The sequence below is a fragment of the Sparassis crispa genome (assembly GCF_003851025.1).
Source record: "Sparassis crispa DNA, contig_000005F, whole genome shotgun sequence".
NCBI classification, from domain to species: domain Eukaryota; kingdom Fungi; phylum Basidiomycota; class Agaricomycetes; order Polyporales; family Sparassidaceae; genus Sparassis; species Sparassis crispa.
The window spans coordinates 278,226-292,833 of record NW_020939752.1 but is presented as its reverse complement, the minus strand read 5'-3'; the positions used below and the strand labels follow the sequence as shown (position 1 = coordinate 292,833).

The 14,608-nt window shown below is 50.5% G+C and overlaps 3 protein-coding genes across 3 annotated transcripts; all 3 read right to left on the bottom strand.

The window, feature by feature from the left end:
- Window positions 1-2,534: 2,534 nt before the first annotated feature.
- SCP_0601080 (Putative phospholipid-transporting ATPase) lies at window positions 2,535-7,800 on the bottom strand (the record flags this gene model as incomplete). Its single annotated transcript, XM_027759242.1, has 13 exons — window positions 2,535-3,253; window positions 3,302-3,480; window positions 3,538-3,820; window positions 3,873-3,958; window positions 4,010-4,056; window positions 4,105-4,338; window positions 4,397-4,713; window positions 4,769-4,798; window positions 4,852-5,987; window positions 6,046-7,213; window positions 7,267-7,307; window positions 7,357-7,408; window positions 7,458-7,800. The coding sequence occupies 13 exons, from the start codon at window positions 7,798-7,800 to the stop codon at window positions 2,535-2,537; spliced, it is 4,635 nt and encodes a 1,544-aa protein (XP_027615043.1).
- A 1,503-nt stretch (window positions 7,801-9,303) lies between these two features.
- Window positions 9,304-10,394, bottom strand: SCP_0601070 (mitochondrial carrier; the record flags this gene model as incomplete). The annotated part of the gene is made up of 4 exons (XM_027759241.1): window positions 9,304-9,346; window positions 9,399-9,723; window positions 9,780-10,208; window positions 10,262-10,394. The coding sequence occupies 4 exons, from the start codon at window positions 10,392-10,394 to the stop codon at window positions 9,304-9,306; spliced, it is 930 nt and encodes a 309-aa protein (XP_027615042.1).
- A 1,963-nt stretch (window positions 10,395-12,357) lies between these two features.
- SCP_0601060 (hypothetical protein) lies at window positions 12,358-14,067 on the bottom strand (the record flags this gene model as incomplete). The annotated part of the gene is made up of 3 exons (XM_027759240.1): window positions 12,358-12,387; window positions 12,449-13,655; window positions 13,706-14,067. The coding sequence occupies 3 exons, from the start codon at window positions 14,065-14,067 to the stop codon at window positions 12,358-12,360; spliced, it is 1,599 nt and encodes a 532-aa protein (XP_027615041.1).
- Window positions 14,068-14,608: the final 541 nt, after the last annotated feature.

Below are 14,608 nucleotides of genomic sequence, written 5' to 3'. Positions count from 1 at the left end.
AACAATAGAGATTGAAATAGAACGCACCGCGTGTCGCTCCAACCACGGGAGCCCAACCAAGCTGCGCGCAACAATAAGCCCGGTAGACCTGTGCGATATAGTTAGCTGCATGTAACGGCACTCACCTGGCAGGCACATTGCAGTGGCAGATGCTGCGAATTTATACGCGAGTGAGGGTGGCGAGAATTGTCGGCGGACGGTAGTCGCGATGCATCGAGAGTAGCCTCAGACTTGCCTCAGAATCGCCTCGAAACAACTTCGGATCTTTTCACTGACAGTGGCCTGGACAAGAGCCTTGCCTTAATGCTTGCATTTGGTGCGGTATCCGGGGGCCTGAATATGAAGATACGAAAGAGCAACTCGGAGCGAGTTCTGTGGAGAGCGCTAGTAGACGCCCAATAGGCGCTCCTTACAACATTGTATGTAGGCGTCTAGAAGTTCTTCCGACTGTGTAACCTGGTGAGCAACGTTTGACTTGGGTTACATCGCTCGACAACTCTTTGTCGACATATATTTTTATTCTAACTTGTGTATCAATTTCTGTTCTATGTTATCTTCTTTATAGACCTCTACTACCTTTACTTTGATTACAAATCGGTTTAAATATTACTACTCCTGTGTAACTTACACAACCCTTGCTACCCCGATGTAACTGGTGTAACCTTACATAAAAATTTCCCGCTTTTGCTGATGTTGCTGATGACTGAGTGTCTGAGTCCGTCTAGGTCGTCTTCGAATTCGCTGAGGGTATTATTGCACATATCCACTCTGAACCGGCGTAATAACCTCGTCGCGATACCTATTCTTTTCAAGCACTACTGGTCCGGATCCCAGAGTTGAGTCTCGTCGGCGAGAACTGACGTTCAATAACCGTCGGTCATCGCAAAAACTCTTCGTTAGTCCATATGTATTTCTTGCGTTTATTACTACTAACTACTGTAGAATTATTGCGCGTGTTTGGGAAGGCCACGCTATTGTAGCTGGAGTTTCATTTCATTATGATCGCTACGGTTTGGACATCCAAATCAAACTGTTCTTGTCCTTCGAGCTTCAAGCTTCGAAGGAAAGTTATAAGCGGTCGACTACCCTCAGATATGTTCACTGTGAGTATGTGTCTGCGACGTCCTGGGTCAATGCCAAAGTACATCATGCCCTAAGAAGGCGGCATACTCCCTGTCTACACCAACATAGTACAAGATTTCCTCCGACGTCGACATTGGAACTACACACTCTCGGCGTATTGCGTTACGGCCATACCACCACATTCGAGACGATCCATTGCGCGCAAGTCAGGTATTGCCTCGTCGGTGAGTTCTCAGTCATTATAATCCGTACGAACAAGTTGACTGAATTCTCAGACTTTGAAGTACATCACGTAGATGCATTTCACGGAGACGTCGGCTGGTAGTCCGTCACGGTGGATACGAGCTTGGGGCTATACGGGGCCGTTCTGATCCTGTCATTGTCATGAGGGCTTCTTCATACTGCCTCGTCACCTTCGGCTTTTGTCCCGTGCGGTGGTTCCGACGTGTTCGCCTCTGTTCACCAGCTTATTTCTACCTTCCATGTGACGGGAGAATGCAGCTTGCCTGACAATGTGGAATGCGATGGCCTCGATATGCATGCAGCGGGGTGCTCCATACCACAGTACTTAAAACGTGGCCGAAGGCGAGAAGCGAGCACTTTCTAAAGATAGAGCGCTTCAATGCCACCGATAATTGACTACTTATGTAGCCTCCACCGAAGTGGGTCCCGGCGAGAATATGTTCCAGGATAGGAAAAGTGAGCATGATTGCACGTCAATGTTAAATGTCGACATCGGCTTGCGAAATTCTCGCATTGGTAACTGTCTACGTACGTGGTCTTCCGGAACCACAGGCGGTCCGAGTAATGATGACATTGACGCGTTACTTTTCGCTTCTCCAGCAGCCAAAAGTCCCAGCCTCTTTGACTTCACTCCTCCGGTTAACCCTCCACCGCCCACCTCCCGTATTGCGTGTTACGTGAAAATTTAATCGCGTTTAGGGTGTGTGCTATCCTACTCCGCCATGTTCTTAATAGATGACTGTTTTATGCTCACAGAAATACACGGACTTATAAATCCCTGTGAATTGGCATCTGCCATTCGTCGTCGCACTGGACTGCTACCATACACTTGTAAGTTGAACCCAAAGTGAGAAGTGTTGGTGGACAAGTGTTTGGAATTTCGGAGTATTGACAATTACTGTCGCACAGGCCTGACAATGTTCAACGCAGACGGAGACTCGCTATGGACATACGTGTGGGTCCCGATCTGCGTGGTGGGGGGGACACTCGTGGTCGTTCGTGTTTACCGTGCCTCCCGATGGTTCATGGGTATTATACGACCACGCAAGAGGTACATGACCGACAGGCACTGAGCGAGGTAGGGAGCGGCATTACGTAGACATAGTACTTTGGCATCCCACATTATAACTCGCATGCGTAAGCAAAAGTTCAAGGCATAAGCAGTGATAAATACTGAGGGGTGTTTAATCCTTCATAACCAATGGATACTATAATGCATGAACGGTGTACGAATATGTGCTGTCCTCCGAAGGTAAGGGACCCCTCGATACAGGATGGGGTTGCGAGTAATTGCCATCAATCTCTCCCACAATCCCATCATAAGCAGTAGCATACGCTTCACCAGAGGACTGTGGCGCATGCGATGGATTTCTCCACTCATCGGATGGACCTCGCACATGCATCTCGAAAACTTCTCGCATCGGGCTCGAATCTTGCCATGGTCGCGTCGAGACGGTCTGTGGTGACACAACAGACATCGTGGGACTATCATGCTGGCGGTCGTATCGTGTTGGGATAGGTGAGGGTACTGGAATGTCGGACGCAGAGTAGTACGAATGTCGGTACTCTGGAGAAGCGGCATCACGTCGAGCTTGTGGCGTCAGTCGATCGTCTAGGTGTACTTCTTCCGGATTCTGGGGTTTTCGACCCATCAACGATGCAGTGGGGGATCGCCCGTCCGAGCTTGGACTCCTGTCTCGCGGTATGCTGTTTGGGTCCTCCTCGGTCGAAATTTCGGACTCTGAACGACAGTGCGGCCGTTGGAAAATCGGTGTCTTCTCTAGGTCACCTCTGTGTTTCTTGAGATCCCGCCTGCGTACGATTCCAAGGCGATCCTTGAGGTCGCCCATAACCCACATCTCTCGAACAAGGTCTTTGTCAAGAGGTATGTATGCACTCTTGACAAACTTGACGATGTATCGAGGGGCTGAAATTTTTGTGAATAATGACATACAGGACACCGCAGAAAACTTACCGAGAGCAAGAACAACCGAGCTCAGAACAGTGGCCCAGAACGTGACCTCTCCGAACAGGATTTCGACTTCACCTACGAACATGATGCTGTTGATGCTGTCGAAATACGAATAAATGACGATCCAAAGGAGCATCACTATGGATGATCCGAAGCAAACAACCCAAGTGATCACCGTCCAACTGTACCGCACGATTCGTGAGAGCCGTTACAGTAAACAAATAAAATAATGAACTCACTACCGCGAGTTGAGACCAACGTAGATATTGGCAGCGAAAATGGCAGCAACGGCCACTGTGGTACCGAAGTCGGAGAGAGACTGGATCTCCCTGCCATTCCAAGACACAGCCAGACCAAGCGACCAGGCCAGGTAGGGAACGAAGAACACGACTACAGACTGATATAGACCGTCCAGCATGTACAGCCAGAACTTCAAACGGGTATACTCTAGTCCGCGAATGCCGCGAATGTAAAGCTGTGGGAAAGCGAGGGCTGCTTTGGCATTGAGATCCTGATCGAAAGCTGCACAGCATCATCAGTTTTCCTGCAATGAAGGTACGAAGCGGAAACTTACCCCCAAGGACGATGACAGGTAGAGATGTGAAAATCAGGTTGTAGAGAAGGACGAAAGTGTAATCATACAAATACGTTGCGTCAAAACTGTATACCAATCAGGAACAAGACTTATGTGCCGCATATTGTATGACATACTTGCAATATATCTGGAACCAGAACATGGCGAAAGTCCAGATAACATTCTGAGGGACTATCAGTAAGTGTACCCGCACCACAACGAAGAGCCTCACTTTGTAAAAGAAATTACTATGCATATCAGCGATTCGTTGATATGACCAGCGTCCGTGAACGATCAGTAACTTCGTCAGGTAGCGGAACTGAGCGAAAGCGTAGTCGGCGGACATGGCCGCCTGCGAACCCTCGTGTCCCAAGAGTCCGCATCCAATGTGCGCTTCCTGGATCATAGCGACATCATTTGCACCATCGCCAATTGATAATGTCATAGCTTTTCGGCCTTCCTTAACCTGAGGATAATGGGGTTAAAATCAAACAACTAGCAGACACGATGTAAACAGTACGCGCCAGCTTTACCACCAGCGCCTTCTGCGCGGGAGAAACTCTACAACACACAACAGTCTCACATTGAGTCGTAAGGTTGAGGAAGAGCGAGTTCAGTGCCGGACTAAGGGCGTGACGTAAAGTATCGCCGTCTATAACAACAGCGAAGGCAGCTTGGGCACCAGGGACAAATCCCCGCTTCTCGTTCGTCAAAGAAGGTGGCCCAAGCACTGAAGCAATCTTGTTCAAACCTCCTTCGATCTGTGTTTGCGCAGCCTCCTCTGTCTCAGCTGACAAGATCATGATCTCCATGTCGTTCTTTAGTAAGTTGCAGCTAAATCCTATGGCGTTCTCATCAGTAAATTGAATCTACAAGAGCAAAGCGCCGTTCCGTACCAATTTCAATGGCAGTCTGGATCTTATCACCTATTCAATTGTAAAAAAGAAAAGTGTGCGACGCGATGTGGAAGGACTCGCACCGGTGAGAATCCATAGCTTAATGCCAGCTTGGTGGAGAGACTCGATTGCTTCTGGAACACCCTCCTGCAGCTTGTCTTCCAGCGCGGTAGCACCGAGAATTGTCAGCGAATGTTCGATTTTGTCATTCGCCTTCTCAATCGCAGCCTCACGATCATCGATGGAGCTAGTCGCCGCATCGTAGAGCCGCTGCCACTCGGTGTACTCGTCTTCCGTCAGATACCGGTACGCGATGCAAAGCGTGCGTAATCCGCCATTCGCAAACGCCTCCATGTCTTGGGATGTCTTCGCTTTCAGATCCGGGTCATGGTCGGGTGTGAGACGCTGATAAATGACACTGTCGGCGCCCTTGCAGTACAACACGAGCTGCCCCTGAGGGTTACGAACGATGACGCTCATCCGCTTTCGCGTGCTGTCAAACTCGAGCATCTGCAGCGGAACGTAACGTTCTGGTTGGCCCATGACTTCGATGTCAATGCCATCTCTAGACTTCTGGACGAATGGGAATCCGACATCACGGGCGGCGGCGACAAGAGCGGCCTCATCAGGCGATTCGGCCTTGAACTCCAAATGGTACGGCTCTGTGCGTGGCTCCGGGCGGTCTGAAAGGACGCTGTGACAAACGGCGAGGGCACGGAAGAAAGCGATGAGATGGGGGCGTTGCTGAGACGACCTGTCGGTCAGGTCATCGGCAAGACGCGGAGACACGAGAGTAAGCTTGTTGGGCTGGATGTAGCGATTCTTGAAACCATGCGACATCTTACTCAACATGTCTTCCTTCAACAATTGCAGCTGACGATCCTGCTCCGCAGGCTCAAGGGCATTAGGTCTACCCTCGCGCATCGCAGCTCCGCGCTGGGCCTCAGTGACACCCTCTCCATAGGCGATGCCGTTCACGGAGCACTTCTGGAAGTCCATGACGTTCTGCGTGAGTGTACCTGTCTTGTCTGAGAAGACGTACTCGATTTGACCGAGGTCGTCGGAGATGTTCCACGTCTTTGGGACGCAAGCCGCGTCCAGCGGCTTATAGTACATATCAATATCTTGCGCAATAAAGTAAGCCTGGACGGTCTTCACGATCTCGATGGAGATGTACAATGAGATGGGAACAATGTTCTGGAAAGCAATGAGACACGAGCTATTGGAGATTAAAGATTTTAGCGTAACGCATACAAGTAAAGTGCGGACCAGCTTACACAAAGGTGACAATAGCATTGGCAACATTAGAACTAGAAGGATTGGCTCCAATTTCGAAGAAGTCTGCACTGGTTCCGCTCTTGCCGTCAAAGAGACCATTGGCGATGGCTGAGATGGCACACATGATTACAAGAACCAGGAAGTTGACAATAACGTTGAAGTTAGTCTCCCTCTCGATCTTGGACCGTTTGGATGGGGTAGCTCCACCATTGAGCATGATCTTGGTATCTGCACCTGTAAAAACGACCAAGCCTATAATCCATGCCGTGTTGCGCACAGTACAGCCGCGTAGAAGAAGTTCGTTAATCGTCACGGACTCCTGCTTGAGCTCGCCGCTGGAGGGTTCGCGATATCGAAGGACACCATGGTACAAGTACAAATTCTGATGCGGTGGCTCGGAATCCAGCACGAAGGATGCGCGCTCTACATCTTCCTCGGAAGTCATGGCGGAAGTGGCCTTTATCGACTTGCGAGGCTTCAGGTTCGTCTCACCGTCTAGGTTCTTCGTCTCGACATAGCACATATTGTCTGGATCGGAAGTGGAGAGAACGGCAATGTCTGCCGGTATCTGTTCGTTCTCGCGGAGTAAGACGACGTCACCAACTTCCAACTTCTTCCACAGCGTACGCTCCCAGCGTGCCAGCCCCGTCGTCCGCATACCGTAGTCAAGAACACCCACAGTGGACTGTGAGTGAACCGACTGTTGGTACACCGCAAGCGAACCCGATCCACCCGACCACGAGCCCATCTCGTCCTGCCGAGGAGGATAGCTGTGAGCAAAGGTGTCTTCCGTACCTGTGACAGTTCCTTTCAGCGTTGTCACAGAATCGTCAGCGTTCTTTGCGTGGACGAGGTCGCCCTCGAGGCCTTTGCTCAGCACGATCTGCATCCCTTCCCCTGCCTCACGCTCTCGTAGTCTCCGCACGCCCTTCGTCACCCGTCCTGGAGGGTTGATATGCAAAAGCTTCTCAAACCACGACCGTGCGTCCGTCGGCTGGTTTACGTTTCGCCATTGACCGAGCTTCGTCGACGCCGAATTATTCACTTCGTTGTCGAGCACAGCGCGCCGATAGTCTTCAACGCCATCCTTGATCGCAGTGAACGCCAGAATGACCAGCAGCGGCAATGCGGCAGTCTGCGGTGACGTTGCGCCGAATACGGTGAATACTACAAGCACCGTCACACAACGAACTGACCGTATCCCTCACGTTTGGGCTCACCTTGCAGAATCACCAGAGCGAGGAAATACAGATTCGCAACCCTGACAATAATGGTTGGTTTTATAATCATACTGCGTGGGACATACATACCTCCGAAATTGCTCGTAGAGGTTTTTCGGGACGAACGTCAGAATAGTATACTCTGCACAGATTCAGCATGCATTCCCACCTGGAAACGGTACTACACTCACTGCTCGTGCGGACCTTGTTCCTCACATAACGAGCGACGGGTTCTCCATGGTGATCCATATCATGTCGAGACAGCGGCGTGTTCACGTAGATCTTCCTGCGTGCTCCGGACAGCTTCGGCGCGGACGCAGCAGCATCAGCCCTCTTCTTCTCTGTGCCTCTGCGGAAGAAGCCCTTTGCGGTCGACTTCCTGCGCCCCGCACGCTCAGCACGTTCCTCGTGTTTGGCATATTCTGCAAGGGTAGATGCAGCGGTGCGCACGGTACGCAGGCGAAGGTCGGGGTCAACGGCATTCTGGTCCTCGTCAGTATCGGAGTCGTCAGTGTGTCGTCGAGAGAAAGCCATAAGAGAGAAGCTGGCAGACCCAGGACCAGCACGGGAGCCAGTGATAAGTAATTCGGGGAGAAGTTACAAGTAGAGACGCAGCCGCAGCTAACTTGTTACTGCATGCTCACTGCCTCGCCGCCGGATGGGAAGCCCCCGGAACTCCTCAGATCTGGTTTCGTTTAGATCAAAATGGTGTCAAGGGGTTTCAATCTTATCACCCAAGAGTTAAATTATGTATTATAATAATTTCGGCCCTCAGGACGGTAGCATCCGTATGATAGTAGAATGCAACACTGCTGTGTTGTCCTCGCATAGTACAGTCAAATATTTATCTAGACTGTCATAGTCAATGAGAATGCAGAGCTGACTCACACATTCGGACATGGACAGGAATTGCTTCTGAACAACCAACATTGGGTAGCACCATATTGAACTTCAGAAGTTGTTCAAGTCAATCTGCCATTAACTGCGTTAGAAACTGATAATAGACCAGAACTTCATATCGTACCTTCTCCTGACAGCGCAGATACAGTTGATGTCCTCCCAGAAAACAGATTTTCAAGTGCTTGACATATATGCAGGTTGTGCAGGTTGATTAGATTTTTCACATATCAACAAAGGCACAAGACTAATTTTCTATAGCTTTGACCGTTGGCCATTGCCCATGTAGGCAAAGTGATAACTTTTTTAGACTGTAGGCTGCAGGAGCAGTTACTGATTCTTGACGTTGAACAATCAAGATTCCTACCTGACCATGCCACACAAGATATTGAATGCCTTCAGTTGTAAGGTCCGTCTGTGGTAAGGACCACCGATTTGCTGTGTAAGTCTAAATGAAAGATGCTGAGTATAGTATTTTAGGAATTCGAATATATGGAGTGTAACCCAGCTATCAACAAAAACAGAAAATGCGGGGTAAGCCTTAGGTCCGAAGTTGCCTCCGGCCAACAAAAACCTGGAAGAGCGTGCCGCTAGCACGAATCGATGGTTCCGCTGTGTCGACTTTGTCATGAATGTCCCGGTTTCCGTGCCTGAATAACGAGGGATGACACATCCAGCATCACGAGCACCGGCCTCCCGGAAGGCAAACCTGCGTGATGTCATCCACGCCGGGACAGATTGCGATGAGCGGCAGCGAATATCGACACAGGAGTTGTTTCGCAGGTTTAGCAAGAGGTACTGTCCACAAGGTTGGTGGCTGCAAGGCAGCGAAGCCGCAGGCAGCAGTCGCTACCGCCACCAATGTTATCGTGAGCACTCTCTGTGCTGCCATCGGTCTATCCGTGAATGATCCGCGCGTCACTTGGTGTACGATAAAATTGCCCAAGATGCTCAGGCGCAGTCGATGTTTTTGCAGCCTAGCTTTGCTTCACGTGAAAGCAGTTGCTCAGAACATAAGTAAACTGTCACAAGACAAGGAACAGCGGCAAGTATGAAATAGCGACAACGCACTCGATGATCAGTGAATTAATGATTGGCTACATACTGTATTAGAAGGACAGCTGCCGACGACCAGATCGCTTAACTGCGCTTCGCATGTATGTGCATCACCGCTTGCTCAATCCTAGAGCATATAAAATAATCAATTTGGAATCGTCTCACAACTGCACACTTACCGTTGCTTGACCAACATAGTGATACCCTGGCTAACAAACCCCTTGAGCAGTATCGCAGTAAGACCATGGTACAGCCCCGCCCAGCCGGCCGAGCGGAAGGCTTCGCGCCAGACTGCAAACATAGACATATCCCTCCAAGCCTGGACGCGCACCTTAGCGAGAACGAGAGGGTACAGCACAGCAAGGGCAAGAGCATTCGAGAGAGCCCCGTCGAGAAACGCGCGCATATATGCGGGTATTCTGCCTGATTGTATGCGGCTGAAGAGCTGGAAGAAAAGCAGAGTGAGAGCCGGTGTGAGGGCGAGGGGCAGAGTGGGTGCGAAGCCTATGTCTCGATGTCAGCACGGAAGACGACTATACTTTTGTGGTGGCTCTGTTCACCTGCCCAGAATCCGCAAAGTCCTTGTTCCGTATATATGCTCCTCACTATGTCTACTACTGGTGGAACTCCCTTTCTTTTCCCGTCATCTCCGTCTTCATCTTCGCCTTCCCCGCCTGCGCTCTGAAGACGCACGGTGATGAGTGACAATGGCATCGATACGGCACGGCTGGCAATACCAGCGATATACCCCACAGCGAGCTCTACGGGAAGTGGGAGAAGGACTGGACGCGTCCGCGCGGTGAGCGCGCGGCTAAGGGGCGAGGAAGACCGCAATCGCGCGGCCAGAGCATGAAGGATCGTGTAGAAGTAATAGTACAGGAAACCTGAGACGAGAGTTGAAGCGGTGTCAGTCGGGAGACCACTGTAAAACCCAGCGAAGCCCTCTGTGCCAACAATATGGCGTAGGATGCGGCGTGCCCCTTTCAGGCCTGCTCTTGACGTCGTGAGTGTTATCAGAAGACGCATATACGTAGGTCCTCACCACGAAGATGGGGAGACTCGGATATCTGTAACTTCGTCGCGATGAGATCTAGCGGGTACGAGATAACATTGGCGGACGCGCTCGCGAGGGAACCTGAACACGCTTGAAGAAGGGGAGGTAATGAAGAGGCCATCGAGTAAAAGACTGAGATATCAAAGAGGCCACTCGCTGGGATGGAGCTGGCACACAACAGAGTCCTTACAACTTCGACGGAGGTGTACTGTCGGTCGAATACATCGCAGTGGAGCCGAACAAGTGCCGCATGTTCCTGTCAAGGCTCAACCGAGAACTCACGTCCCCAAGGCCAGACGCCCGTAGGAAGAAGCGTACAGGCTTAGTGACAATAATTTGCAACCATAGACAGAGAGATAACAACCAGGACAGACAGATTAGTTTAGTAGTCTCAAAACATCCAGAAGGGAGTAGAAGACCAAGATTCAACCAGGTAAGCCACGTTGCGTCGCGCTTCATCATTGACTCATGAGCGATGCCGGCGGGGCTACTTCAAGCCTATGACGGGTTTAACTGGACATAATGAAAATTTTCGGAAACATGAAAGAGGAAAGCAGTACTTGTGTGATTCGAAGGCGCGGAATGTTTACCAAAAAGGAAGGAGGGAACTCAAAAGCGGAAAAGAAAGTGAAAGCAAAAAACAGGACACCAAGAATCCTCAACACGATCCAAGGTATCTGCGGCACTTGCTAGGAAATGAGGCCTGAGGTCAAGAGGGGGGCGAGATTTGAATCGGGGATACCCAGCTGTTTGCAAGGGGGATAGGAAACTGGTGTACGGGGTCCAATTTCAGCCACCCGCGCGTTTTCCTCCCAGTGCTCACCATTTTCCACCTCTCTCCTCAAGTTCTTCACGTTAATTGACTCTAAATTTAAATCTATGTTCTGTAATGTACACAGTCATTTCTGTGCACTCAAACCGGACATTTCCGCGCAGTGTGTGCTTCAGAAGAAACTATGTGCATACGTCAGATGCACGTGACTAAACGCGATTTGTTTAACGCAGACTTTGCCGCTCGCGTTCTTGTGCTGTGTCGCTTTGCGTGCTCTCCATCCTCTATGACAATTTCGCACGACGAGGAGGAGCGACTCGGTATACCTCCAGAGAAAATTCCTGTCAAAGTGTCCTTCCCCGTCGACGAAATGACAGTATCAACCGGATGGCAACGTGCGAATGGGTGCAGCGAAGAAACACAAGTAATCTTATGGATATGTATTATATACTACTCGGAAGTAACTACTGTTAATGTCATTGTCGATGAACGTATGTTTGCAGTCGCAGAATATGGGAATCATTGTGCCTGTGCCGGAGATCGGCACGTCTTAATGCGGAAGGTGGCCCCCCCTACCCCAGTTTACGGGGTCCTCGAATTTTTGCGAGGACGGTGTCGAGAGTTCAAATCTCGCCCCCCTCTTGCCTGAGGTACCGATAATAGGCCCCCTCTTGGAGTAATATACTTATTGCTAGAGTCACTGTGGCTAGCAGCAGTAGCGACATTCACTCGACAAGCAACTTGAATGTGTCGTCGCCAAGAGCCTCGAAGCTCAGCCGGAAAGTTGCCGCAAAGGAATCCTCAGCCTCCACCTTAGCAAACGAACGCGAGATGTTGTAGTTTTCCCCGAAGTTGCGTAGCCACAGAGTACTTAGTACCACTATGAGTCATGAGTCCACTGGCTCGCAGTGAAATCTTGTGCTCGTCCGAACTCGGCAAGCAGAATTACTGGACTTGGTATCGTGAATCGATTTTTTGCAGCTCTCGAGCACGGAACTGAATCAGATGCACGGCCAATTTGACACTTCTAAGATCACTTTTCAAACACATAATTGAAGTTTCTAAATATTTTCTCTCGTTCTCATTTCCACTTGCCGAAAAGGGGTTTATTTTCTACCAAATTCGACAATTTTTCGTAGAATTTATATTTTGTCCAGTGGGGACCCTCATACAAGCCGAGTGCTTCTCAAGACGCGTTTTGAGTGTACTGTGTAGACAACGAAGTCAAAGTAAACACGAGGTACCAGTAATACGCTAGTGTACAAGTAGTCTTGCTTGACACAAGAGAAAAAGGCAACCAGCCGCTGCACGCCTACTGATGACTACAGTCATCACCGGACACCTGACAAAAAATCCTAAGCGTCAAACCACCATATATCTTCAGTGTGCAAGCCAAGAACTACCTCGTCGCTTTCCATCATTACACATTCCCCGCCTACAACCAGAGCAGGCTCATCTAAGAGCGTAGCATCCAGTTGGACTTCGGGAAAACGAGCACCATATGCCTTCCGTGTGCGTAACACATTGATAATCGCTTTTTTAGCGTCATTGTATCCGGTAATCCACAGTTTCTCCAGGGTCGGACAGGGGATAAATAGTGAGGGTGTGATAGCCATTAAAGTGGCCGGCATAAGCGCGAAGTATGCATCCATCGTAACCTCCACCAGAGTGAGCGCCTTCACGCGGGTGGCGGATTCGAAGAACTCCGCAAATGAGTGCAGAGGGGCCCTGACGTGCCAAATTGACACACTCCTCAAATGTGGGAATACTGGGCGCCCCTCAGACTCGCGTGGATCGGTGGATCCAATCCCGCAATATAGAAGCAATGCCTCTGCATTGTCTTCGTCCTGGACATAAGAACCGTCGAGCGTGAGGGTGCGTACGTTCGGGGCATCGATCATATGAAGGATGAGGATTGCGTCGAACTCGTCCATCCAGCCGAGCGTGAGTGTGGTGAGGCGGGGCATGGACAGCATCTGCCTTGCGTTGGTCCTAAGGCAACCTGCCATCCTGACCTCCTCGTTTTCTTGGCAGCAGGGCCCGGAAACACGCACAGTCAGGCTAGAAAGGTTCGGGCACCTCTCCAGCATGGCGCGGAATTCGGCAGTAGATGGTCGGACCTCGTCGCAGTGATAACACAACTCGAGCTCCTGCAGCCCGGCACTATTCAACGGCGAGGGCAGCCACCATGGTAAAAAGGGCCATTTAATGTGGACACCCCTGAGATTCAGATTCTTCAGGCGAGGTAGCGCGCCAAGGTGAGTGAGGATCGGGTTGAACAACGGGAGCCAGCTCGGATCCCTTAACCCTGGAGGAGAGAATGGCTCCGTGAAATTCATATGCTCATTATGGCGCACTAGGACCAAGCTCTCGAGCAACGGTGCGCAGGAAATTCCGGGTGGAGGGGCCTGCGATTTATATGCCCAGGTCAAGTAGAGTAATGCCTTGTGCATGGGCGCCCATCGATCTGTGAAAATGGCAAGTGTGCGCAGTCGGCGGAAGTGGTGTATGATCAGACGAAGGACTGTTTCCATGTGTTGCACTGAAAACGGATGGACATAATCGTCGTCATCATCATCAGGGCTCGGCGTATGTCCTGCACTAGATACGCTGTAAAGACACTCAGTAAAGCACTTTGATGCCACGTATGGTTGACCTACTCAGATTCGGAGTAGTCCCAGTCAGGATCTCGTGCATCAATGAGGATGTCCAAGGGGTAATTCCCAGAACGCGACAAATACATGCTCGTGACGGTGAACTCCGGCAAAGGAGAAGTAGCACATATCCTCGAGTTTGTGGCATCCTCAAGATTGACGATGATCTTGCTCCAAAGCTCTGGCGTTGAAAGAGCTACATACCGCCACTCTCTGCAGACAGTGGAAAGTTGGCAGGGGACCCATGACATATAGCCGCAACACGGTGAAACAGCAGGGTTGTTCGAGTCGCTGTCACTGTCGGAAAATTCAGGGGATGCACTCAGCGTGAATATAATAGAAAGAAGCTCGGCTGGTAGAGAATCCATGGTCGCACGTCCACCGAGTCGGAGAGGCATGAGCGCAGTGAGCCGTCCCTACAACACAACATTGAATGGCGCAATGGAAGCACGGCTGGTGCGCGCATCGCCCATGCTCCCAAATATATGGATTCGCAGAATAGTGCGTACCTGATATGGTTATTCCTTTGTCCTCCTAGGACAATGAAAAACCTTACCTCGGTGATCATCAACGCATTGTTGTCACGTGCAACGTGTGATTGAACCAAAGGAAATCAAGGCAAAGGTCAACGCGATCGCTTTCTACTCTCAAATCATGCCATAGATATCAGCATCTTTGCACCATGTTCCTACGGTGACTCACCTTGGAAGAGTCGAAGGTCAGGCTGTCGTGCCGGTCCGAGCACGTTTTGTTCGCCAAATATGGCAGGTTCTGTGGTTCGTGACAGAGAAATATTCCGACATTTTGACGAGCAGGTCAGCTGAGACCTGCAGAGCTGAGTATGAGTACCCCTCTGAGTCAAAACGCGAGGGCATTCGGGTTATTCTGTTCTGCTGGCGGGTTCACGAG